Below are 24,619 nucleotides of genomic sequence, written 5' to 3'. Positions count from 1 at the left end.
CACTTGGGACAGTGAACAAAATCAGTCAGTGTTTTCTTGAGCTGATCCAAACTTAGAAAGCAGCAGAGGGATTTTGAGGACAGGTCAGGCGACTTTTGGTTTTAGGGTGGGTCTCCACCATTAACTCTTTGAGGGACGATGTGTGTACCTAAATCAAAGAGGTGCTGATCCAAACCCTGATCTCTTACCTTGTAACCACAAAACTAACACTCCTACATCTAATTTGCATTAGCAGATACATTCTGAGGCAATAAAAAGCACTTGATTACGCTTAGGGAAAATTGGGGGTTTGGTTAAATACTAAAATCTTTAGATGTGTTTTTATGCTTTTATACTTGGTATACTAAGATTTTAAGGATGTCACAAATCCTTGATTGGACAAAAACACTGCCAGTGAATGTAATATGGGTAAGAATTACATTTCTACCCAATATACAGTCAGCCAGTTAGCAGTATACATTTTTTTTAACAAACACCTTCACAATCATTAATTTTTCATGTCATTCTTTTTTCTCCCATGATTCCTACGAGGCTGAGGAGATTTCATTCAGATCCTCTTTAAATCCATTCTCCATCATCTGTCTCTCAAGATCGTTATCTATGTCTCACTCTCTCTCACTCTCTCTCTCTCTCTCTCTCTCTCTCTCTCTCTTTTCTCTGTGTTACGTTAGTCTCTCTATCTCTTTCTCTCTTTCTAGTTTGGTCTTTAATAATGAATTTAACTGAGAGACTGCCCTGTGGCTCAGGGTTCACAGCATAAGCACGTGTTCACTGCTCTACACTAGACACACACAAACACTATACATACATATACACTTAAAGACACACACTGCCACACCTGGACTATCTGAGATTCCTGAAAAATTAATAGCAGTCAGTGCTTGCACACTTCCACTGGCATTAACACTGGTTGTCTTTTTACTTGTGTGCAACACTGAGCGCTCCACCAGTTCACCCGATGATCTCATCCCAGATGTTTTAGTCCATTTCAGCAGCTGTCTTTCACAGAACGTTCCGTTATTTTATTACATTTGTCCAAAATGAAACACCAGTTTAGCATGTTAGCTGGCTCTGGTTGTTTAGGTCAGGTAGCGATATGCACATGTATTATGCTTGTCACATTTTTTCACATAAAAGCTTCACCTGGTTCAAGATCCCATAGAAAAATGTTCAGAACCTCAGTTTTAGCATCTTTACATTGGTTGCTTATATGTTTTAGAGTAGATTTTCAGATCTGAATAACTGCTTTTAAGGCACATATGATATTAGCTTCATTTCTAACCTGCTAACTAAACATGTGCCTGAGTGTAGCCTGACATTTTTTGGTAGGTCTCTATTAATAATTGCAAGGCTGAGGATAAAAGCGAGGAGACTGGTCTTTTATAGTCAACTCTGGAACCACACAAGCCAGGTCTTTATCTTTCATTTAAATCTCTGCTAAAACCATCTATTCTGCACCTCAAATGCCAACGATCAGGGCCTATTCAGGATGCTGTATGCCCTTTATGTAGATATAAAGTGAGGCTATGTGAAGATATTAAGAAAAGGATTTTAAAACCAGTGACACTCACTGTAAAAAAGAATTGTCAATAAATTGCAAACCAGGGTTTAACTGAGGATAGGGTTTCTAAAAACACAATTTAGAATTGCATGTCCTAAACTGAAAATATAAATCTTGTGTTTTAGTCTTTTGCAACCTGTTGGTACTATATAAATACAAATATGGATACATAGCACTGTGTTCCAAAGATCCTCACTGGGAACAATAATAAACTATAATCCAATTCAGTACATATACTATAATATAACAGCCCTACAACCAGTACTCTTTTGCCTAATGCTCCATTCAAAATATCAGAAACACCTTGGAGAATTACAAAACCTCAACAATTTTACCAGTAATCATCAAGTATCAGTGTCTGTGTCTGCATATGTCTGATTAATGAATAGATAGAAATCACAGAGCAGCCAAACAGAGACAGGCAAAATTGCTTGATACATTTTCCAGGCCTGTTTTTATGGGTTGTCGACCTGCATGTTTGGGGGCAAAGGAAACAGCAGAGGAAATGCCAGCGTTAGCGTGGGAGAGGGGTGGCCACCTCACTCCATCACTGAGGTGAGTGGGTTTAAACCACAGTCTGCCTTAAAGAGACCTCAGACAGAAACAAGTAAAGGGGCTTAGTGCCAAGTTGGTATTTTCCAAGTTTTCTTTAGGAAGAGAGGGGGGAGAATTTTACATTGTCATCATGCTGTACATGGAACATATTTAGATAACAGACAGGCCAAGAGATAAAAGTTATTAGTGTATTGTTTTATCAGGGCAAAGCACTACAAATCCTGCCTAATCAGACTGTATATGAGCTACAGATGTCTTACTGAACAAGTGCAGTTCAGTTTTGTGAGCATGTTTAGTTTAAACCTCTGCAGAAGCCTGAAACGAGAACATTTTAATCTGTGAAAAAAAAGGTTTTGGAGCTGTTCCACTGACAATGAATGGGAGACTTTTTCTGAATACTGGATACAGCCCAGGGTGATTTTCCAGGGATATGGGCAGATCTTCTGGTTCAGAAATCATCAATTTAATGCTTTTCATAGGAAAGAAAGACCAGACGAGTCCACAAAGATCAGATAATCCTCCCATTCACTGTCGGAAGAGCATGTTATTTCCATAGATATTCATCAAAGCTGAACTGAAATTTGAATTCTCCTCACTTTTTGTGTAAGGAAATATAAATTACAACAAATACTGAAGCCATTACACATGCTTCTGGGAAAAGCACTGTCAAATCCCATGGTGTGCTACTGACTGGAACACATCACAGCCCTGTGCAACCTACAAATGTTGATACAAAACTTTTATTTTTTTTTTTTTTTTTTTACTCCCAACAAGCCCACACAGCATTGGTTTTGCATTACCACCAGTTTAAGCTGTATGTATCTTGACAGCATTAAACATTTGGAAGGACCAGTCGTGCTGTTAAATTTATATTTCACTGCTAGCAAGCTAGGCTAACTAGCTTTCTATCAGGTCACCACTCTCAAGCTGTGTATAAAATAACTAAAATGCTTAGTGGTTCACTACTCTGTATATAACAGACAATAATAATAAAAAGTGAGCACTGAATTGAGATTTTGGACCCACATTTGAGCAGAACTTCTACTACTTTTTTTTAAATTACATTGTGGAATTTGTGAAGGCACTGTGTGGAGCATAGATTTCCCACTCAGCATTTGGGCACTCAAGCAAAACAGATAGTAGATGTAGAGCAGTACACAGGAAATAGGAAGTGATTTCAGGTACAGCCCCAGATAGCCCAGCTTACTAACATCAGCACTGCTTCCCACAAGGCGTTACTTTTTGTTCATATTATTTCAACACCTACTGAGTCATCAGCAGCTCTCGCACAATCAGTGCTGTGTTCATCCCACGTTATAGAGAGCAGAAGTGAAACCATAACTTCCAGGTACTATTGTAGAAGTAAGAAAACTTCAAAATCCCACCGACGTATCTAACATTGCTAATACCTGAAAATCCAGCCTCAGAACTTTGCCTTTCCCAGCAGTGTGCTGTGTAACTCGCTTGATGTGTTTACATAAGTACAGTTTTTTTATATTGTTTATTCAGTATTTATGTTTATAGCTCCCTTTCACAACTTAGTTGTAAAAGTTAATATTAATTTTAGTTCAACTTTAAGTTTAGATGTAGAACATCCAACAGTCTGAGAAACTTAAAGGGCGGGACAAAAACTGTTCCTCATCTGTTTTGTTTTTCTTTTCCCAGCTTAGACAACACTTCACCCCCCCCCCCCCCCCCCCCCCCCAAAACAAAAATCTTTGTCCTTGTTTTAGGTCCTGCATGAAATTGCAAAATATTTTTGGTATGTGACTTTTCATACAGAGAAACACTTCCTACAGGCGGGAGGGGGGGCCTCAGTTTCAGGTCTGGATTTTACAAATGGGCCTCTGCGCTCATCTTAACAGCATGCTTAAGAAAATTGCATTACCATTCAGGAGTATAGATTTGAGATGGAATTAAAGGCTGTTCCATCCAGCAGAAGGAGTCTTTTTTCCACCAAAGAAGGATGGATCTCTGTGTCAACAGCAAATAGATTCATAGTGCATATATTGCTTTTCTGTTTGAATAGGTTGTTCTTTGTGCCATATTTCTTTGTGTGGCTGTGTTTCATATTTCATTTCAATATGAGAACAATAAAGCTGATTAAAGCCCTCCAGAGCAGTGGTGTATGGAGGAGGGCAGTTTTCTAAAAACTTGATGGTTTGAAAACACAGACTAGAGGTATTGTGAATCAGGAAATGCATGTGCACAGATGATCTGAAAGGCTCCATAATGACAGATTAAAGGCTGTTAGATTCATGTATGAGCACGTAGACGCACAATGGTGAGTAAAGCTGGCGATGAGTTCATGTCTTTTGTCGTTCAAATAGTGGTGATTACATCTTAATCTGTGCATAAGCTTATTTGTCTGCTTTTATTATGTAACTCCTCCTGCTTGGTACCGCCAACGTTTATGAAGAAATACAAGTTACAGACACTGAAAATTTGTTTTCTCGTTCAGTTTTTAGCTGTGACAGTTCATGTGGCCCCACATGAACACTTGAGGATCAGCAGTTAGAAATATTTGAATCAAAATGTGATGACGATTGTTTGCTTACGTTTCCAGGCCTTTGTCAAACAAATCTGATCAGACCACACCCGAACAGTCTGACAAAACAGATCAGTTAAGTTTTAAATTCTCAATAAATAATACAGAAGGATGATTTTGTTCCAGCTTTAACTTTGATTGTTGCTTATTTGGCTGTGAATATTTAAGGTTATACAGAATAAAACAAGTTAGTCTTAAAAAGGTGCAAGTATGTCACTGGTGGATGTCTCGCGCATAAGGCAAAAAAATAAGTTTGTGTCTACATTATAAAGCCCAGTTCACATGAGAATCAGTGATTTGCTTCCTAGCTCACTCACACTTACTCCATAGATTTTACACTGGGATGTGTCATGCACATTTTCACTTTTCAGAGCTAAGACAGTTTTGCAAATCTGGATGGATTGGAAATTCATAATACAAAAAGTAATAACTGGCTATTTACAATTGGGCATGTCCTGTCAATATCCACTTAAAATTCCTCCAACCAGCTCTGGTAGAGCTTCATCATGGGTGAAGTTACAGTCCATGGTCGTGAAAATTTTAAAATAAGCGACGGTAGTTGTGTTTACTACTGGAGCACAGTTTGTAGACAAACACAAATGCACACAGAGTGGCTACACACTCTCTCAGAGAGCCTGTTGTTGTCCATGAAGGGAGTTGAAACACAAGAGGCCTAAAGTTTGTGCGAGTCTGTGTGTGTACTTGTGCGTGTACGCATGTACGTGTGTGTCTGCGTTTTGTTAGTGAGAGTGTGTATCTGTGTGTAAGTCGCTGGGGGGGATAAAGAGCCATTGTCTGCAGCTGGTGCATCCCCCACTCCTCCTCTCTGCAGCTGTGAGGAAATCAAACACTCCTCTTTTCCCTCTCTCTGCCTCTGTCACAACCTGCTGATGCCTTATTAGGTCATTCATGGTGAAACGTAGAGATGACCCAGTGATGGATTGTGTAGCGCAGCAGGTACACCACCACCACACCCAGCATGTGAGGACAAAAATGTGAGATAGCCATCATTGAAAACAGTATTTACTGTCATCGTTAAATGATGGCTCTAACTCTGCAGGGTACAAATGTCACTTGTCTGGTTAGGAACACTAAATACAGCAACTGACTAGTTAATACTAGTTAATAGATTAATTGACTGACAGAAAATGAACAGAAAACAATTTGTACGATCTATGAATCATTTCAAATACTTCAAGTGGAAAAGTGGAAACAGGTTTTCAAATGTGAGGAACTCGTGCTCCTCTGAAACAATTTTTGAATGAATGAATGAATGAATGTAACAAACTGAATAATGGAAGGCAGAATTAATTTGCTTTTTCTGTTTAATATCTTTGGGCTTACGACTGTTGGTTGGGCAAAATCAGGAATGTAAAAACATCACATCGGGCTCTGGTCATTTTTCATTGTTTTTTTGTTTTGTTTTGTTTTGTTTTACATTTATAGATGAAACAAGTGGTTGATTAATCAAAAAAATAATAATAATAATTTGATGGCGAGACAAAATCAATAGTTCCAGCTGTGCTGTCAGCTACCTGACATTGTACTGGATGATCTGGATATTGTGTTATCAAACATACAGCATGTCACGCTAAAGAGTCAGTGGAAAAGACAGTAGTGGGGATGGAGGAAGAAACACATTTCTTAGTTTTGCTAAGATCTGTAAAAATACGCAGTGCGATACAGCAGCTGTTCACACAAGTTTGGCTCAGGTTTTTTGCTGTGAGATGTAAACATCAGACTCTCTGCAGATACACTTCGAAAGTATGTCCGGATCCGTCTGTAATTTTTGCCTCTGGATTAATTCTGTCTGGTTAGTTGCAAAAGACAATTTTCAGCTGGGAATGTGTCCAGTAATTGATTTGTAAGTGAGCGTGTGGAGGTGTGGATGAAATGTGGGTGAGTGAATGTAGCGGGTGAGGGGATTGAGTGGAGGTTGTGTGGAAACTAAGAGAACACTCCTTGTGTATAAGACCCATAATTCTCTTTTAAACCTCTGTCCCTGAGAAATTCATTCAAACGCGGAGCTCATTGTTCAGTGACAGTAATACATGAACAGGACGGTAACGATTCCACCTAACAAACCACTGTTCAGTGGTGGCTGAGAGATGGGTACACTCAGACCCGTGATTACAGCTCAGGTATTTTTTTTACTCTTAGAGCTCAATATCACAAATCACAGATTTGCCTGAATGGGTTTTAGATACGTACATCTGTACAACATATGATGTTCTCTATCCTTTGATCGTCAGTTCAGATAAGGAAAAACTCCCCCCACAAAACCTCAGGAAGAACAACAGAGGACAGATCCCTCCTCCAGTCTAGACACCACACTAATTCAAGGGGACAGTTTAAGTTACTACCCATGAGCTGTTTGCATGTTGCTTGGGTTTGTATGGCTTTGGCCTCATGAGCAACAAAAAGACACCTGACACATTTGAGAGCAATGAACTCCATATATAAACATGTTCTGATGTCACACACTTTTAGAGACTGTTAACATGGTTTTAAAGAATTATGAATTTTCTTGAAGACATAGCTTTATAAAACATTAATAAGTAAATACTGTGCAAATACAGCAAATATGGGAATGTCACTGTCAACTTTCAACAATCTGAAGTGACGCACTTCCAAGAATCACACTGGCACCCTAATCTGTTGATTGAGGCAGCTGATAGTTGTAATTACATTATTCTCCTAGTTGTTGTTTTTTGTTTTTTTTTTATTTTTAGATTTAAATTTTTAAAAAGCTACAAGTACCTTGAACATAACAGACCAGATGTGAAAGAAGTATGAAGATCCTTCAGTTAAAAAAAAAAAGTGTCAAAATAGCCAAGTCATTTTCTACAAATCAGTTAATAGACTCGTCTTTTCAGCTCCGCTTTGTACAGAAGTGGGCTTTACTTGCTTGTGTTCAAAAGTCGTAAAACTGTATACTATACTCTATACTGTAAGAAAATACTAAAGTATAAACAGCAAAAATGTGTCCTTCAGTACACAGTAGCTGCTTGAGTCATTTTCACCACTGCACCAGGCGAAATCTGAAATGAAAATCTGGCTTTTACTTTGCAAATCTAACCAAACCAAGTCAAATGTAGCCGGTTATTCAAAGCTAGACTATCAATGAATGGATGGTATGTGATGAAAATAGTTGAGTTCCTGTAAATCCGTAGCAGCTCTGCGCCTTTAAATCTCCGCGCTCCTCCCTCCTCCTCAGTGACAAGCCCGCAGAGCCTCTTTAACGCGTCCAGTGGAAATGACAAACCAGAGGCTCTCCGCGGGCCAGCATGTCAGATAATAAACAGTGATCATGGGCTTAAGCCACGGCACCTTATCCGACACCGTCATCCTGGGACACTGACGAGGCTCCGTTGTGCCGCTCTGTTGGTCTGCGGACGCCTCAAAGTTGGAGCGGGCTCGCCAAATGGACGTCAATGGACTGGAATGAAAGCTCCACTTCTTCTTCTATCGGACTGAAGGAAGGAGGGAAAGAAACCTCTGCATGTTCAAGTTTCCTGCTCCAACCAGAGGGGCATCGGTGCGCGCGTGTTGGATGTGTGTGGAAGTGTGTGTCGGGTGCGTGTGTGTGCGCGCCCGCAGGAACAGCAGGAGCGGCGGCGGCGGTGGTGGTGGTGGTGGCCGCGGGAAGGGAAGTTTAGCGCCGTGATTTTTCTTCTTTTCTTCTATTCTGTTGTGTTTTTTCATGTCACAGCAGGGGACGGGCGGATTAACGTTTCCCTGATGAAAATTAATCATCTGTGGAGAGGCTCTGTGATCGTGACTATGATGATGATGTCGAGTAAGAGCGTGGAGTGGCTGCAGGAGGAGCTGGAGTCCGGGGCCAGCGCTCTGCTGCTGCTGGACTGCAGACCCCATGAGCTGTACGAGTCCTCGCACATCGAGTCGGCCATCAACCTGGCCATCCCGGGCCTCATGCTCCGGAGGCTGAAGAAGGGCAACCTCCCCATCCGCTCCATCATTCCCAACAACGAGGACAAGGAGAAATTTGTCAAGCGATGCAAGACGGACGTGGTGGTCCTGTACGACGAGGCGACCTCGGAGTGGCAGGAGTCCGGACTGGGGAGCTCCGTGCTGGGGCTGCTCCTGCAGAAGCTGCGGGACGACGGGTGCAAGGCTTTCTATCTGGAGGGTAAGATTGGACAGTGTTTTGATTTATATCTGAGTGTCTGGTTGTGTGTTGTAGTTCCTTTAATTCATAACAGAAAAAAAAACTCACGCTGACTCTTTCGGTCCAAACCGGGGTCCAGCAGAGGGACATACGGTTTAATTTCACTCTGATCTGATTAACTGAGATTGTCCCAGTTACATTACATGGTTATTCTGATGCTGTCATTCTCACCACACAGTGAACAATTAATGCTATAAAAATAATATAGTTCTGACATGACTGAATGATTTAAAGTAATGGGCACATTGATTTGAATTTATCTCCAGATGTCTTCGGTCTGCGGGACAGAACGCTTGAGACTCTGCCTGCTTTAACAGTAATATTATTTTTGCTAGAATATCTTCACACATGAGAAGCTACTGATATTAATTAAAAGAAAATGTTATTACAGGTTATTAAAGTGTTTGGGATGGTTGTTATGGCGCCACTTCACATAAATCCAGCTGTTATCGTCCGTCTACGGACCAAAGTTTGTCTGTTATTTATTATTTATGTATCATAGTGAGGCAGCGACACTTTTGTCCATTACAACACAGTGTGATGATCACAGTTATTATAACAGGTAACTGTAGAACACCAGCCAATGTGAAGTCGTGATGAACTTTAATGTTTGACAGTTTCGTTCCCTGATCGCCGACATATAAAAAATGTCCTTATTTTCTATTCTCTCTTTATCAAAACAGCGTAAATTATAATCGAAAATAAACCTTCAGCATTGTCTTGTGTGTCAATTTATAGAGCTGGGTCAAATATGTTTTCAATTAAACGCCGCAAAAATGGCCCCGCCATGTTGTGTGTTCCTTCAGGAAAAGACAGGCGGTTTTTTTCTGTTTTTTTTTTTTTTTTCATGAATGAACAGGGAAACGGGGAAAAGACGACGCACTCCGAATACTCCTCCAGCATGAAAAGAAAAGGTGCTATCGCTATAAAAGCGTAAAACACACGTAACTTGTAACTCGTAGTATTAGAAGATATGGGTATATGTGGTTTGTAGAATACCATAGGACATGTTTCCTTGGTGTCACAATCCGAGCTGCCATTCACAAAAAGTCCACTGAGCAGAGCTGCGTGTTGTAGCAGAGCTGACTGTCCTGCTCTGCTGCCGAGTCTCCCCGGGGCTCAGCTTTTCTCAATGGAGCACATCTGTCCAGCCTGTTTGACGTAAATATCACGTTATTCTCGTATAATCTGACACATCAGTGTGTGATGTAGTGGTATTTAAAAGGATGGTATGAATACAATAACTGCATTTTCACAGTCGTATACATATGTATTTTAAATTATTATTATTATTACTTTAAATTTAAATCCATATCATAATATAAATTACAAGTTTAACACTGTCTATGATGTTATATGATTCACGTGAGTTAACTCCAGTTTGAATAAAACAGGTATTGATTACCTGATTTCATTTGGTCGCTGCACATCTACCTGGCTTCTGTATAGCATATAATGTCATTAGAAAATTTACGTATTGTAGTAAATGTTGGTTTAGGAGATTTTTCTGTCTTAAAATATACGTTTTGCTTTTTATTTACCACCATAGATGTCCTTTTCTAGACTATGTTTTGATAGTTTAAAAGTTATTTATCTTTTCTTTCTCATTTATTTTATTCATTCTGGTTCAAAAATTGAAAAGGTTAATTTCTTATTGTTCAGGTTCATGGTCCACCTCTTGTTTCATGCAGACTTGACATCCAGCTGCCATTTTGTAGATGCTGAATTGCACATTTTCACACACACACACACACACACACACACACACACACTGTAAACGTATGTGTGTTTATTTACAAGGCCTTTTTTTTTATAACTCCCACTGAAATCCGTTTCTTTACATCATTATCCAAATATTGACCTTTGCTGGTCTTTTCCTCGTTCTCCAGGGGGCTTCAACAAGTTCCAGTCGGAGTACCCCGAGCACTGTGAGACCAACTTAGACTGCTCCTGTCCCAGCAGCTCCCCACCAGCCTCTGTTCTGGGTCTGGGAGGACTTCGCATCAGCTCTGACTGCTCTGACGGGGAATCTGACCGCGAGCCGGGCAGTGCCACGGAGTCAGAGGGCAGCCCCCTCCCCAACAACCAGCCAGCTTTCCCTGTCCAGATCCTGCCGTACCTTTACCTGGGCTGTGCCAAAGACTCCACCAACCTGGATGTGCTCAGCAAGTACAATATCAAATACATCCTCAACGTGACGCCCAACCTGCCCAACATGTTCGAACACGAAGGCGACTTCAAGTACAAACAGATCCCAATCTCCGACCACTGGAGCCAGAACCTCTCGCAGTTTTTCCCCGAGGCCATTTCATTCATTGGTGAGTGAAGGCGGAGAGTTCTCAGGTTCATGTAATGTTGTGTTCAGAGATACATCAGGGCAGATACATCAGCAGATCCTTTTGGTGACAGCATTAATTATTGATTTCGATTATTCTGCTGATAGTTTGCTTGATTAATAGAGTAATGGTCCTGTCTATAAAAAGTTAGCTTCAGTTCTAGTTACTTAGGTTTAGGGTCAAACTATGTAATTACTTTCATTAGATTATTGGATAATTTTTTCCGTTAAATGATGAATGGTTTGTCCCAGTGGTTCCCAACCTTAAAACAAAACAAGGTCTGCTTGTGACCCCTCATCATCAGCTGTGTTTACTGACTGTGACAAGTTGAACCAAAGAATTTTGATTGTGAAAAAAGCAGATCATATTTTCCCAAAGCCCAAGCTGATGTCTTAAAAAAGCTTATTATTCACGATCGACAGTCCAGAGCCCAAAGATATTCAATGTCTAATAAAATAAAACCAAGAAGAGAAGCAAATCTTCATATATCAGAAGCTCAAATCAGTGAATGTTCAGGTTTTGTGAAAACATTTTGGACAGAATTTAATGCTTTGCTAAGCCACACTTTGGCCATCAGCTGCCTTTATTCTACTATCACTGATAAAATATGAATTTAAAATCACAAAATATAAAGCAGAGCCTTGAATAAAACATGGAAATGGATTTTTCAGAATGAGGTCATACTGAAACCACATGCATTTCAGCCCTGTTAAAGCTGCTTTCCAGTTTTGTGCATCATCTCGTCCCATTTTCAGTATTTCCCATCATTCCCATCATTCCTTCCAACTTAACTCCCTGAGAATGAGTGAATTCCCTCTCTGATGAGTCAGGGTCAAGGTCTTTATGCATGTCTTAGATTGTCCAGACCCCTGACATTTTTCTTTTTTCTTTTTTTTTTTTTGAGTAATGTTTCTGCTTAGGCGGGAGGAAGTATGATATATGCCAGAGCCAGAGGTCATGGCAGATTTGGGTCATGCTGATGTTAAATGGAGCTGTCTGACTGGCTTTAATGTGCAGGAATTACATCAGATCTTTTTGGTAACAGCAGGGTAATTATGGGTAAAGCAGAGAAGCTTGGGCTGAAAAGGAGACCCAGATGTGACCTTACACTTTACTGTTGTAAACTCAGAATTCCCTAAATATCTGAAATTTTTGTTGGAGCGTGTTTTTAATGTATTCAAGAATGTAGCAGCCTGACAAATGGAAAGATCTTGCGTTAATATGTATTTAAAGCACAAGTAATGTGATGTAATGCTGCACACTCCAAAGATCAGTTCAATGCAGATTAACTACTGGTTGCGTACTCACCTTCTTAGCCTTGCGTGGTTCAGTTTGAGTCTCCTGATGAGGACTGTTGGCCCCTTTCTATTGTGGAAAGCGAGAACACATCACATATAAATTTAATCTGGCATCCGCTTGGCAGCCTGAGCTCGTGGCCCAACTGACCCCAATCCTACAACAAGAGATGCAGGCAGAGAGAGCGAGGAGAGGCAGAGAGAGATAAAGGAGAGGATGAAAGAAGAGAGTGAGAAGGAAGTAAGAAAGGAAAGAAGCACTTAACTCTCGCCCTAATGGCCTGTAGTGATGCAAGTGCAAGGGCTCGAAACTGATAGAAGGTGGATGGATGTAGCCTGTAAATAATGTAAGATGTTTTTTTATTCAGGTTTTTCTACAGACTAGGGAGAGAGCTAGAAAGCAGAATGAAACATGACTTTATGCTGTCATTGAGAAAGGTTTTCCTGGATTCTACATTCAATAATAGGACTTGTTTTGAAAGAAAGATCAAATTCAAATCTACAACTAGCGATGGTTTTCACCAATGATTCATCTGTAAAATGTCAGAAAATAGTGAAAACAGCTATAAATTGCTTGGAGAGAAAGGAATTTGCTTGAGATACTTGAGAATTTATTATATTAATTATTTATTATATTAATTATTGTATTAATTTATTATATTATTATTAGATTATTCTTTGTCAGGTGGGTGTTGCTGATTAACACGTGATTTTCTCTTGATAAATTATTTGGTCTGCAAATTATCAGAAAAAAGAGAGAATAGCATCCATTATCATCATCATCATTATTATTATTATTATTATTATTATTATTAATGAATCATCTGAGGTAAGTATCTGATGGATGAAACACGGGTGTTAACAGTAGTCTAATCATCTCCATCGTGCTTTCCTCGCTTCTATTCTCATCTTTTCCTCCTGTCGGTCCCCCCCCTCCTCCTCCTCCTCAGACGAGGCACGCTCAAAAAAGTGCGGCATCCTGGTCCACTGCCTGGCCGGGATCAGCCGCTCGGTGACCGTCACGGTGGCCTACCTGATGCAGAAACTCAACCTGTCGCTCAACGACGCCTACGACTTTGTCAAGCGGAAAAAGTCAAACATTTCCCCCAACTTCAACTTCATGGGCCAGCTCCTGGACTTTGAGCGGACGCTGGGCCTTAATAGCCCCTGTGACAACCACTCGTCCTCCCCAACGCATGACCAGCTCTTCTTCACCACCCCGACCAATCACAATGTGTTTCAACTGGACACGCTGGAGTCCACATGAAAATCAGAGGGGAGACTGTCCCCTTTTTTGGGGAGGGGGTCAAGGTGGTGTTGTTACCATGGTAACAAGCGGCTGCATTGGAGGAGAGCAGCCAGTTTTAATGAATGTTTTAGCCTCCTGAGGCTCGTTGTCTGAGAGCCTGGTCACGGAGCAGCGTGGAAGGGGACAGGGGAGGTCACAGATGCCACGTTAAAGGGGAAGGGGAGTTTTTTTTAACCCAGAGCGGGGGAACTGACAGATGGGTTTACGACGGCGTCCTCCTCAGAGTTGACTGAATTTGGAGGAAGAGCTCTGATCAACCTGAGAGGAGGAGACTTAACTGACTGAGAAACTGAGCGAAGGTCGCAGCAGGACAGACAGCTTCATACAAAGATAAGAACATGGAAAAATCTACAGCGTTCGATTTGTGAGACAACAGCATCCTCTCTGTCTTTCTGTCTCAGCTCTTGAGCTGAGCTGACTGGTGCCAAGTGGAGAATCTGGGATTTACTTGTAGGAAATCTCGCTCTACTGAATGTAGAGTTTTTAAAAAACCAAGGAATTAACATACACACATGCGCGCACACACATAAACAAAGTATGTATGTTTGTACTGTAAGTACTGTATGTATGTATGTTAACATACATAGCAGAAAATGTATGGGCAGTCCTTAACAAATTCAGTATGTCTATATGCATTTTTGTATATTTTTGTGTACATTTACACACAAATCTATACCTTATATAAATATATACGCATAGAAATCTTATCTTTGTCCAAAAGCAAAGTAATCCAATCCAATAATGGCTTGAGAGATTGTAAAACTAAAAAGGGGGAGTGGGTGTGGCGATGCCAACAAAGGAACGTTGTGATATTCCTAGTTTTCTATTCTTTTTTCTTCTTTTTTTTTTTGTTCATTTCGTTTTTCTTTTAGATTTGTAATGACTTAATGCAGTTTGCACAGTGGTGTAGCCATTGACTTGTTGGCACTTGGAGCCAGTGCTGGAAGCAGGCAGATAAAGAGACATTCAGAGAAGAGGAGGGGAGAGAGGAGAGGCCAGTCCCAGGCTGCGACGAGTCCCGACAGCTGCACCGTGCAGTGGGGAGGGAGCAGGAACTGGGCCCTGAGCAAAGAACGAGGTTCAGGGTTCAGGGTTGGGTTAGAGGCTAAGACAGACAGTGGGTAAGACCAGGCACATGGTTTGGAGTTGTCAGTTGAAATGTGGTTGGGAATGGGTGAAGACACTGCAGTAAAACTGACGTTGGCCAACTGTTCAAATGCAAGTTCCCAGTTCCTGCTTCCTTCCCCATATGACTGTTCATCCAGTTGCCTAAGTTGTTTTGATTATTTTAGTCATCTGTTTCATTTCAGTTAGAAACTAAACTCTTAACTTCCTCGATTATTTCGTCACAACACGTTGTCTGACTTGCATGTTCTGCCAAACTGGTTTCTAACAGCTCTGACTTTTTTACTTTGAGGCAGAGACTTGAATGAGAGGTCGGGGTTGGCGTCGGGGATACTGAGGTAGTGTTAACATTTCTGAGGCTGCTTCTTTTAGCAACCTCAGGCAAAGAATTGCTTTAACACGCTTGTATTACCGACAGAGCAAGCTTCTTTTTGCCCAAGAGGAACTCTTGATTTGTTGGCCTATCTTAGGTTCCTTTTAGGACACACATAGATGCCAAAAAGGACTCTAGGACAAAGGGACTGTGATTGTAACTTGGTCTCTGTGTTGGAATTATGGTGTTGTGGACTGGGACTGGCCTCAGCTACAGACTGCACTTAGCTGCTTAATAGCTTCACGTCCCTTAACTGCATTGGAGAAAATGGAAAGGAAGGTCTTTCTGGAAAGGGATCACCCATTTCATCAAAGAAAATTTTGTCTGAGTTGATTCACCCTTAAGCCTTGGGTATATTATATGAAATATATATTGAACACAAATGTGTATATACACCGACCAGCTACAACATTAAAATCTGGTTTTAATGTTGTGGCTGATTGGGGCATATTATAGAGCTAATAGTAAACAGATCTATATTATTTTGTATACCTGAGCATGCTGTGGTACTGTATGCTCTCTAACAGTAGACGTAACCACGGGTTGGATGTTGCTTTATCGGGTTGGCAGACGAATGATGAGGACTGTTTTTTTAACTGCTGTTGCTGCTGAACATGGCGGCACACAGCATGTGGTCAGGGAGTTTTCTGAGACCCTGTCCACATAAGTAGCACTTAAACAATTTGTTAAATCCGATTTCGAAAAGTGTTGTAGAAAAACAAACGAGTGAATCCTGCAGTGATTTCCAGAAAAAAAAAAAAATCGAAAAACACGTTAAAATTCCCCTATGCTGCAATAATTGTCTTTTTAATGTAGGTTTCCTCGGATGTATGGAACGACCCTGCAGCACTGGACTAATGTCAATATCTGTAGGTACACTGGGGCTCATGCAAGAACATTTTCATATTCTCATCCTAAATCTCCTGTTTTTTCCGTGAGGTTTGTTTGTACAAGTGCTCCAAAAATAGATTTAGTAAACTCTCATAACTGCGCAAATGTCATAAACCACTTGTCGAATCTCATCTGTTGATGAGTAGGTACACTTTCGGAATTCATGATCATTAGCGTGATCAACATCCCCAAATTACTATACAAGGATTTCTGTCCCGCTCCATTTGTAGGCAAGTTTCATTCACAAAAATGTCTCTGTGATTAAAAAAAAGCAGAAGTTCACACTGAGGACCTCGCTGTCGGGAAGCCACAGACCAAAACGTAGCAGTCAGTGGTGCTAAGGGGGACCCAAACAAAGAGAGAGAAGTAGACTGTCACTACTCTTGTTCACACTATCATCACAGACGTGATATGAAGTTAGATGCCAAAAAACATCTTGCTTAAGCAAAGAGGCTCCTGACTTTTAAAAGTGATGCAGCTGAAATAGAGAATATGAAAAAGAGAATACTGTTAGGCTACAGGTGATGTTCACTGCCAGGTGGAACGCAGGGGATGTTTGGCTCAGAAGTGAGCAGCAGCTGAGGCAGCTGTTAGAGAGTGAATTCTTCTATCCAAAATGCTTGTGCCAGTAAAAGCTAAAAAAAAAAAAAAAAAAAAAAAAAAGCCTTAAAGTGAAATCGGGAACATATTTCAATTGTGAATTCATCAAGAATTATTGGTCAAACAAGTGTTTTTCTGCCTGTGTTCATGCAGTTCATGAAGTTAGAGTAGTCGTTCATATCCACAAAACCTCAGTGCGATAGAAAATAAAAAATAAAAATCAATAAAATTGCAACACAAGGAGTACCCACACACTGGAATTACAGCTACTTTTAGTTTTATCAGTGACATTTTGATCAACTACAGGTCCTCATCAGGCCTGTAGTTAGCTCTAAATCCAATGTTCCCAATGCAGCTTAGTTCTCTTAAGTTACTTACACGTGCCAATAACAAATATGTTTGTACGAGTGGTTTTTGTATGGGGCCCAATGTTTTAAGGCAAACTACAGAAATTTTGTGTCAAAGCAGAAATGTGGACGGGGTCAAAACAGAAACAAAGCACTGGGTTTCAGAGGGGACAGCAGTTGAATCTGAACAGGGTTGGTTTTAGCTGGCCTTACGTAATCTTTCTAACTTGTTTCTAATGCTGACTGTTCAATACTCTTTGTATCTCACTTTAGAAAAAAACATTGTGTACAAAAAAAAAAGGAAACGTTTGTTATCTGTTATTTGAATCAGAACATGGGTAATAATAGACACCAAGCTGTCTTTTTACCGTAACGGGTCACACGAGGTCCTCTTTGTTACTCTGCAATATATCAAAACACCTTTTTGCAGTATTTTGTAGATTCAAGACCTCAAAATTTTTAAATTCTTCTTCTTTTGTACTATATCTATTCTATATGATTATACAAGATCCAGCTCGATTATGGCTTGTGGACTGAAGTAACTTTTCACCTGGGGTGTCCAATATGTAGGGCCGGTGGGCCCAGTACCAACCTGAAAGAGGCCCTCATTGACACACAAACATAAATACACACACACACACTCACTCAAGCATACACACACAGCCAGAGCTGTGGTTCAGCATGCCAGTTATGTTTCACAATAGACGATTACACCACCCGGCTGAAATAATTACAAGGTCTTTTTCCGTCTTGTTTTGATATAATGTGCTCTATGCTATTCCTGTGGCCTTTCAATATGAATATATATCTAAGTATATATATGTTATGAATTTATATGCAAAAGTTCCTCTCCTAATATAGCATCAGAGATGAAAACAATACTACCATGCTTGAACGGACTTCCCTTGTCTGGAGTCATATCCCATTTACAATAAGAGAAAACGTTGAGGACTTGATCACTTGCACCCTAGGATTGAAATATATTTCAGTACGGAGCTTTTCTATTTAAAAAGAATATGGTTGATTTCAAGCTGCTTTCTTGTGTTTTGTGTCTTTGTAACAATGAAAGAGAAATCAAGTCTTTTTCTCTGTTTGTAAATTTGCCAGATCACGGGAACGGCAGTTTCTGTGTCCTTAAACTTGTAGCTACATCTTGGTAAGAATGTGCTCGGGATGGAAAGACATGAATGAGCGAGAGGAGAGGAGAGGAGAGGAGAGGTGAGGCGGCGGCATAAAACACAAAGTGAAAGAAAAAGTGAATGATTTAAAAATGTTACCTCAGTGAGGAATTTTTCAGGGATTTTTTTGACAATGCATCTTGCATCGTGTTACAGCTTCAAACACATGTTGAATAGCTGTTTTGTATTGTGCTGTAAACAGTTTTTAAAAAAGATGCAATCTGTCTGTGTATAAAAACAAGGGGCATGTTAACCGAGGCAGTTTCACCTTTCTGTCTTCTGAAGGAAATACGATTGACCCTATGTATTGTACAGTATATGGAAACAACACAAGACATGTTTATACCGCAAATAAATATTGAAATATTTTTTTCTTTAACACCTGTTCTCTTCTTATTTGCCACAAATTTGCATTAAGAACCAGTTCCAGTTAAGGCAGGAGAATTTGTCATCTATTGACCAACATTTTGACAGCTTATATGGCACAGTATTCGTTGGGTTGTTGTTGGAGTGATTGAATTAGCAGGTTATATTGTAAGGCAGTGGTTCACAGCCTGAGGGTCAAGACAAAACAGAGTGTTATCATTATCTGTTTTGATGGGAAATAAGTCTTTCCAAAACCACTACTTAGAACAACAAGACTGTAGCAACTGTTTATTTTTCATATTTGCCTTTTGGTTTTGCTTTGCCTAAGACTTCCCCTCATCTTCTTCCACAATCCTACACACACACACAGGCTTTGTCTTGTTGTGTCTTTGCTGTGGTTTCAAAGGTTCCTGACACAGCTACATATCTGATTGCTTAAACTGAAACTCTGCCACTTCTCTTCCCATACACCACTGTGTGTTTGTATGCATTAAACATGAAGCCAGCAGCCAGTTAGCTTAGCTTAGCATAAAGACTGGAAACAAAGGGAAACAGCTAGCCCGGCTTTGTCCAAAGGAAACAAAATCTGCCTACCAGCACCTCTATAGCTTTCTAATTAGCACTGTATACTGCGTTTTGTTTGTTTAATCTGTTCAAAAACCAAAGCGTAAAAACAACAAGTTGTTCTATTTCTAGGAGCCTCCATTGGTTACCTGACAACTGCTCTTGGCCAAGGATTACTCTGGCACATAATCCCCAGATCTGTCGATTTACACTTTAGGTTTTTTTTTGAGAAATAAACAAAATAAGATATTGTTAATTAGTGAGCTTTGAAGGTGCTGTTAGATAATCTTTAGACAGAACTAGGCGAACTGTTTCCCCATTTCCAGTAGTGATGCTAAGCTAAGCTAACCAGCTTCTAACTGCAGCTATATATTTACCCTACAGCTGTGAGAGTGGAACCGATCCTCTCATCTAACTGTTGGCAAGAAAGCAACTAAGCATATCTCCTAAAATATTTAACTATTCTTTCAAGTGCGTAGTTATTTTGAGGTAATTGCTGAACACCAGCACAAGGTTTCTATTTCGATATATCGACAGTGGAATTCCAGCTGCACTGCAAAGAAACAAGCAATAACAACTCTCTCTCTCTCTCCTTCAAGAAACACAGTGGCTCGCTTCCTGATAGCCGTGTGTCCCATCAACTGTGCTCCTTCATAACCTTTCCTGTCTTTTCCATCTTCTCAACTGGTGGGTAATAATGACACATATGCACATGAAAGGTAACAGTGTGGGAGAGAGAAACAGAATCAGCAAAGTGAGGAAGCAAGGAGGAGGCTTGATGGGAAAAAAAAAAGGAGCGTCTTAAAGACAGTGCTGCGAGCTGAGCTGAGAAGGCTATAAATATCTCGTTTCCTCCTGTGTTGTCTTTGCTTCTCATCCCTCCTTCTACAATGGCTCTCCATCATTTTTGCTAAGACTTCCTCGGCTGTCTCACCATCAAGCGAGCCTTTCACCTCATGGTAATTCAGACAGGATATTACAGTGACAGTGTAGATGAAATAATGAAAATTAAGGCCCACCCTTCTCTGGTTTCCTGGCAACACGACAGGTTTTCCCATATGCCAATCATCCTCATGTTAGTTTATATAACAGGAAATGTTTCCCGCTCTAATCTGAAGTAATTAAAGCTGAGTGTTTATCAAGAGCTGGGATAGTTAAAGGAATTAATCGACAGCACTGTGCCATTTCCTGTTTGGTCTTCTGAAGCACTTTTGTGGGCTTGAAGAGCTGAAAATGTGCGACACACTGCACACTAATGAAGATACTTCATCCTTGTGTACGGAAAGTCTGTGTTGTTGCTCACAAGTTGACAGATAGTTCTGGCTGCGCATGTGTTGCTACCTGATAAAGAATTGGCTTTTGGGGTTTGGGTGGTTTTATTGTCTCATAGAAATTCTGTTACATACCACAAATCTGCAATAGCAAATATTTTGTTGAAGGAACCCTAACATAATGCTGCCTTTAACTGACTGTGTTTGTTACAGACTATGGATGCCCAGTGGAAAGAGGTAAGGAAACAGAACATAGTCAATTTGCTGCTTTAGCATAATAAGATAATGATAAGTAATGGTTGAAATGTGACATTGACACCCAGTTTAATTTTAGGGCCCCTTTGGACCTCAAATACATGCTACCCATGTTTAAGTCTTCATATCTTCATACACAATCATTTTAGAGAAATCATTAATTACTGCTGCTAATGATAATACACAAAAGAACACAGCTAAGATTGTTGATGGGTGAGTGAACCTGCATCAACCAAAATTTGTCTGTTTAGGAATGTGGCTGATTTCCTCCAGCTGTTGCAGACATAATCCCAGGGTGAATGAGATGTCACAGCAGGAAGATATCTGATCCCGACTCCTCCTCTTCCCAAAAACTGCAGGTGCCAACATGCCCTGGACAAAATATGTGTTGTAAGTCTCGAAAACATTAAATACTTCTTTTTTATATAAGTGCCATCATTTCTGTGCCAGTTGACAGCATTTACACAAATGTTAAACACACCGCCATTTTCACTCCCCTGAATGCGGCACAGACATATTTCAGTAATGACCATGCCTCCTTCTTTTAATAAAATTACCCTTGTGTTCTCTGTCTGATTGACAGAGCTGAAATTCTTACAGATAAATTGCATCTGCCACAGTCATGACATTGACAAACAGAGGAGCTCAGGCCTGCCTACTTTTACAAAAAGCTCCACTGTCGCTGGCTCCTTTAATTGGCTCAGATAATTACATTAAATAGCTGCTATGGCTGCTGCTGTTTCTGCTGGTGTACTCAGGCGAGCACTGTCCTCCCACTGTGAGTGGTACTGTACTGATGCACTGGACTCTCTGAGCTCTCTTTCAGTTATATAAAGAACCGGTGCAGCACTCTCTCCAGCAACCTCACCACTTCAAGAGCATAATATGAGGGGATCTGGGAGGGAGCGGAAGCGGAGGGCGGGAGAATGAGAGGAGCGATGGAGTGAAACGACAGAGAGATTTTCATGTTTCATCATGTTGAAACCTGCATACCTGTAAAATGGAAACTTTAAAAAGGACAAAGAAGCAAACGAGGCAGACAAGACAGACAGGACAAGACAAGAGACAGAGAAACAGCTGCAGCAGTTGTTGCTCATCGCTTAAATGTACTTGCCATGATGTGATCACCACCATCATCGCATTTTCATCATTAGCTTGTGTGATGCTGTTTGTTATTGTCTAATTACCACTAGCTTTGAATTGTTGTATTAAGTTTCCACCTTTTCCTGTTGAAACAGCATCAGCACACTCTCCATCCTCACTGATGATTCAGCAGCAAATATGCGTCATGCGTTGTCTGCTGTTGCAATGTATGTGGTTTTTCTGTTTTGATGATTATGGTTCTCCGGGCCAACGCAGATTACACATTGATTTCACAGAATTTGTTATGCATCTGGCAACAAAATTGCCCTCTTTACACCCTATCCATGCAAACTCTGGAAAGGGAGCGGAGGCCTTCCACATGTATTGAATGTTTCGATTCAGGCGCAATATCTCTGTCTCCATTTACCCTTGTAAAACACAAATAAAAGCTTCGCAGTTAAGCGAAGAATAAGCAAGAGAGAAAAAAAACGACAGGGAGAGAGAAAAGTGAATGGATAGCAGAGAGAGGTAAGCATTAAAGCAAAATAACATACACACGCTAATAAAACTCTCAGCAATACTCTCAAACTAACCATTTTGTCCATTTTGTGGACACATCATTCCACCCCGTCCTCCTTTGGACACAGATTTTGTGTCACCAAATTCCTCCATTACTCCCACCAGACAAATGTCATGATTCCTATTTGTCACTTGAATGTTTTTTGGCATTTGCGGAAACGAGCAAAGCTCTCAATTTCTGAGGAGCACAGTCTCATTAACTCACAGTAAGTGATAACAAGGAGCTGCCAGGTGTGTACTCTGGCTCGTGCCTCTGAGACACGAGCCAGGTCTGCGTCAGCTGGAGACCACCTCAAGTTATGTAGTCAAGTTGTCTAACACAAAGTTTTCTCTGTGAGGACAATAAACCACTGTACCTATCTAATCATAAAAATATTCATTATTGTCATCAACATGAAAATGTTATTGTTTAGTGTCATCTCCACCCTTCATTAAATTTTAGTTTGCTGTTGATTCATTTCCAAACATTTTGCAAGCTCATTACGTTTCAAAATTTTGAATTAATAGATCTAAATTAGGATTTAAGACAAATATGGGCTCTGCATCATATATTTTCTACATTAATGCAAAAGAAAGTCTTTAAAAATTACAAGATAGACTTTATAGAGCCACTCTCAGAAGTACCGCCTGTACATTTTCATTCCAATCTGACATTACAGCAACAAATTATAGTCATCCACACACCTTTAACCATACAGGGGGGAAAGGTCTGTGAAATCAGCTACTGTAAAGCCGGAAACCTGTGTACCCTTGCAGGTCAGTGACATATGGTTAAGAAACCACTGTTATGATGAAAGCAGCTGGAGAATACACACCTCGCCAGTTCATCCATGTCAGTCGCTGAACTTCCCGCAAGCTCATTACTAACGCACACCTGAACACACCACAAATCACTGACATCACCTTAAACACAAGGATAGGTGTCATGAAAGCTAAACAGGGAAAATTACTCTAAAAACCCACACAATGGACGTATGTCATTTGGGGAATGAATCCACCTCTTAGTTATGTGGAACAGCTTCACTGAGGCCAAATATGGTTAAACACTTGTAGACTGGCAGAAAAATCCAAATTCTTTTAGATTATGATCTCAGCCTCTGTTGAACCGTGTGTGTGCGCGCGTGTGCGTGTGTGTGCGTATGTGTGTATGTGTATGTGTGTGTATTTTCATATCCAACAGCTGAACTCCCAGTCGTTACATCTTCAGCAACAGTGGACCACCACTGACCCCGCAGGGGGAGTGCTTCAAAAATTGGGGGACTCAGGATTTGCTGAGGAAGCAATCCTCAGCGAATGTTGAAGTCCAACATTCGCTGAGAAATTACGCTCAAGTGTCTCTGACCAAATGATTTAGAGAACTCCCTGGATCATTGCTTAGGAGACTAAGTGAATTCTGAAATCCCAAAACCTAAAATGAAAGTGTTGTGGGCTCATTTGTGACTGTAAGGGGGGTCTGGCTGAAATCCTGTTTTCAATACCTGCAGTGTCAAAACCAATCTTGCTGCAGCAGCGTCTGATGCCTGCATGTGAGCATGTGCAGCCACATGTGACTATGGGAGTGTTTGACTTTGATCCTGTCCTAAGAGAGCAAATATATTCCTTCCGTTCCCTTTGCCCTCTTTGATATTACCTAAGAGGCCACCGATGTGTTTGTTTAATTCAGCTGCTGTGGAATTTATCTCAGATCAGTTTCATGACGACAAATATACTTTCTGGTTGCTACAGCTATTTAATTGCATGGTGGCATCATCTGATGATTACAACCACGTGTTTTAGTTACAATCACAATCAGGCAAACTGCATGTTTACAGATATTGTCATGTGGCAGTCCATTTATTACTTTACTGGACTGGTTTCCGGTCAGTAAAAGTTCAAGGCTTCTTTGCTATAGCTTTTTTGTTTTTCCCTTGGAAACAAAATTAAGAATAAATTGTTTGTTTCAGGCACATACAGTCCTAAGGATGATAATGGACAGATGATGTTGTGGACAGATGAGTCTGACATGCACACATCTGACATTTTATGGTGATATTCTTATGCTTTATGTGGCATTAACTCAAAATAAGTACGTATGTAAGCATCCAGTTTCTCCTGCCCATTCTCTCTCCTGCCCGACTTTATTTTTATAGTGAACCCTCAATAATCCTCTTTAAATGTGAACCACACCATTAATTTACATCTATTCACTCATGTA

At 40.4% G+C, this 24,619-nt stretch overlaps 1 protein-coding gene and 1 long non-coding RNA gene across 3 annotated transcripts; both read left to right on the top strand.

Annotated features, from left to right (window-relative positions):
- Positions 1 to 7,905: 7,905 nt before the first annotated feature.
- On the top strand, positions 7,906 to 16,845 carry dusp7 (dual specificity phosphatase 7). The gene is made up of 3 exons (XM_041033274.1): positions 7,906 to 8,814; positions 10,743 to 11,171; positions 13,435 to 16,845. The coding sequence occupies exons 1-3, from the start codon at positions 8,406 to 8,408 to the stop codon at positions 13,749 to 13,751; spliced, it is 1,155 nt and encodes a 384-aa protein (XP_040889208.1). The 5' UTR covers positions 7,906 to 8,405; the 3' UTR covers positions 13,752 to 16,845.
- Positions 16,846 to 19,697: 2,852 nt separating this feature from the next.
- On the top strand, positions 19,698 to 22,878 carry LOC121179374. 2 transcript variants are annotated; one of them, XR_005893864.1, is made up of 4 exons: positions 19,698 to 19,924; positions 20,722 to 20,745; positions 21,015 to 21,153; positions 21,590 to 22,878. It is a non-coding gene; the product is annotated as an uncharacterized LOC121179374 (long non-coding RNA). The 2 variants fall into 2 exon arrangements; XR_005893863.1 differs by having other exon boundaries at positions 21,015 to 22,878.
- Positions 22,879 to 24,619: the final 1,741 nt, after the last annotated feature.

Source organism: Toxotes jaculatrix, chromosome 3 (genome assembly GCF_017976425.1).
Source record: "Toxotes jaculatrix isolate fToxJac2 chromosome 3, fToxJac2.pri, whole genome shotgun sequence".
Taxonomy (NCBI): Eukaryota; Metazoa; Chordata; class Actinopteri; family Toxotidae; genus Toxotes; species Toxotes jaculatrix.
The sequence above is the reverse complement of the archived record's forward strand: the minus strand, read 5'-3'. Positions and strand labels throughout refer to the sequence as shown.

Bases quoted from the DNA above. Each gene is read 5' to 3' on its own strand.
- dusp7 (XM_041033274.1), top strand. From the start codon at position 8,406: ATGAAAATTAATCATCTGTGGAGAGGCTCTGTGATCGTGACTATGATG. The intron at 8,815-10,742 runs GTAAGATTGGAC...CTCGTTCTCCAG, and splicing joins CAAGGCTTTCTATCTGGAGG to GGGGCTTCAACAAGTTCCAG. The intron at 11,172-13,434 runs GTGAGTGAAGGC...CCTCCTCCTCAG, and splicing joins CGAGGCCATTTCATTCATTG to ACGAGGCACGCTCAAAAAAG.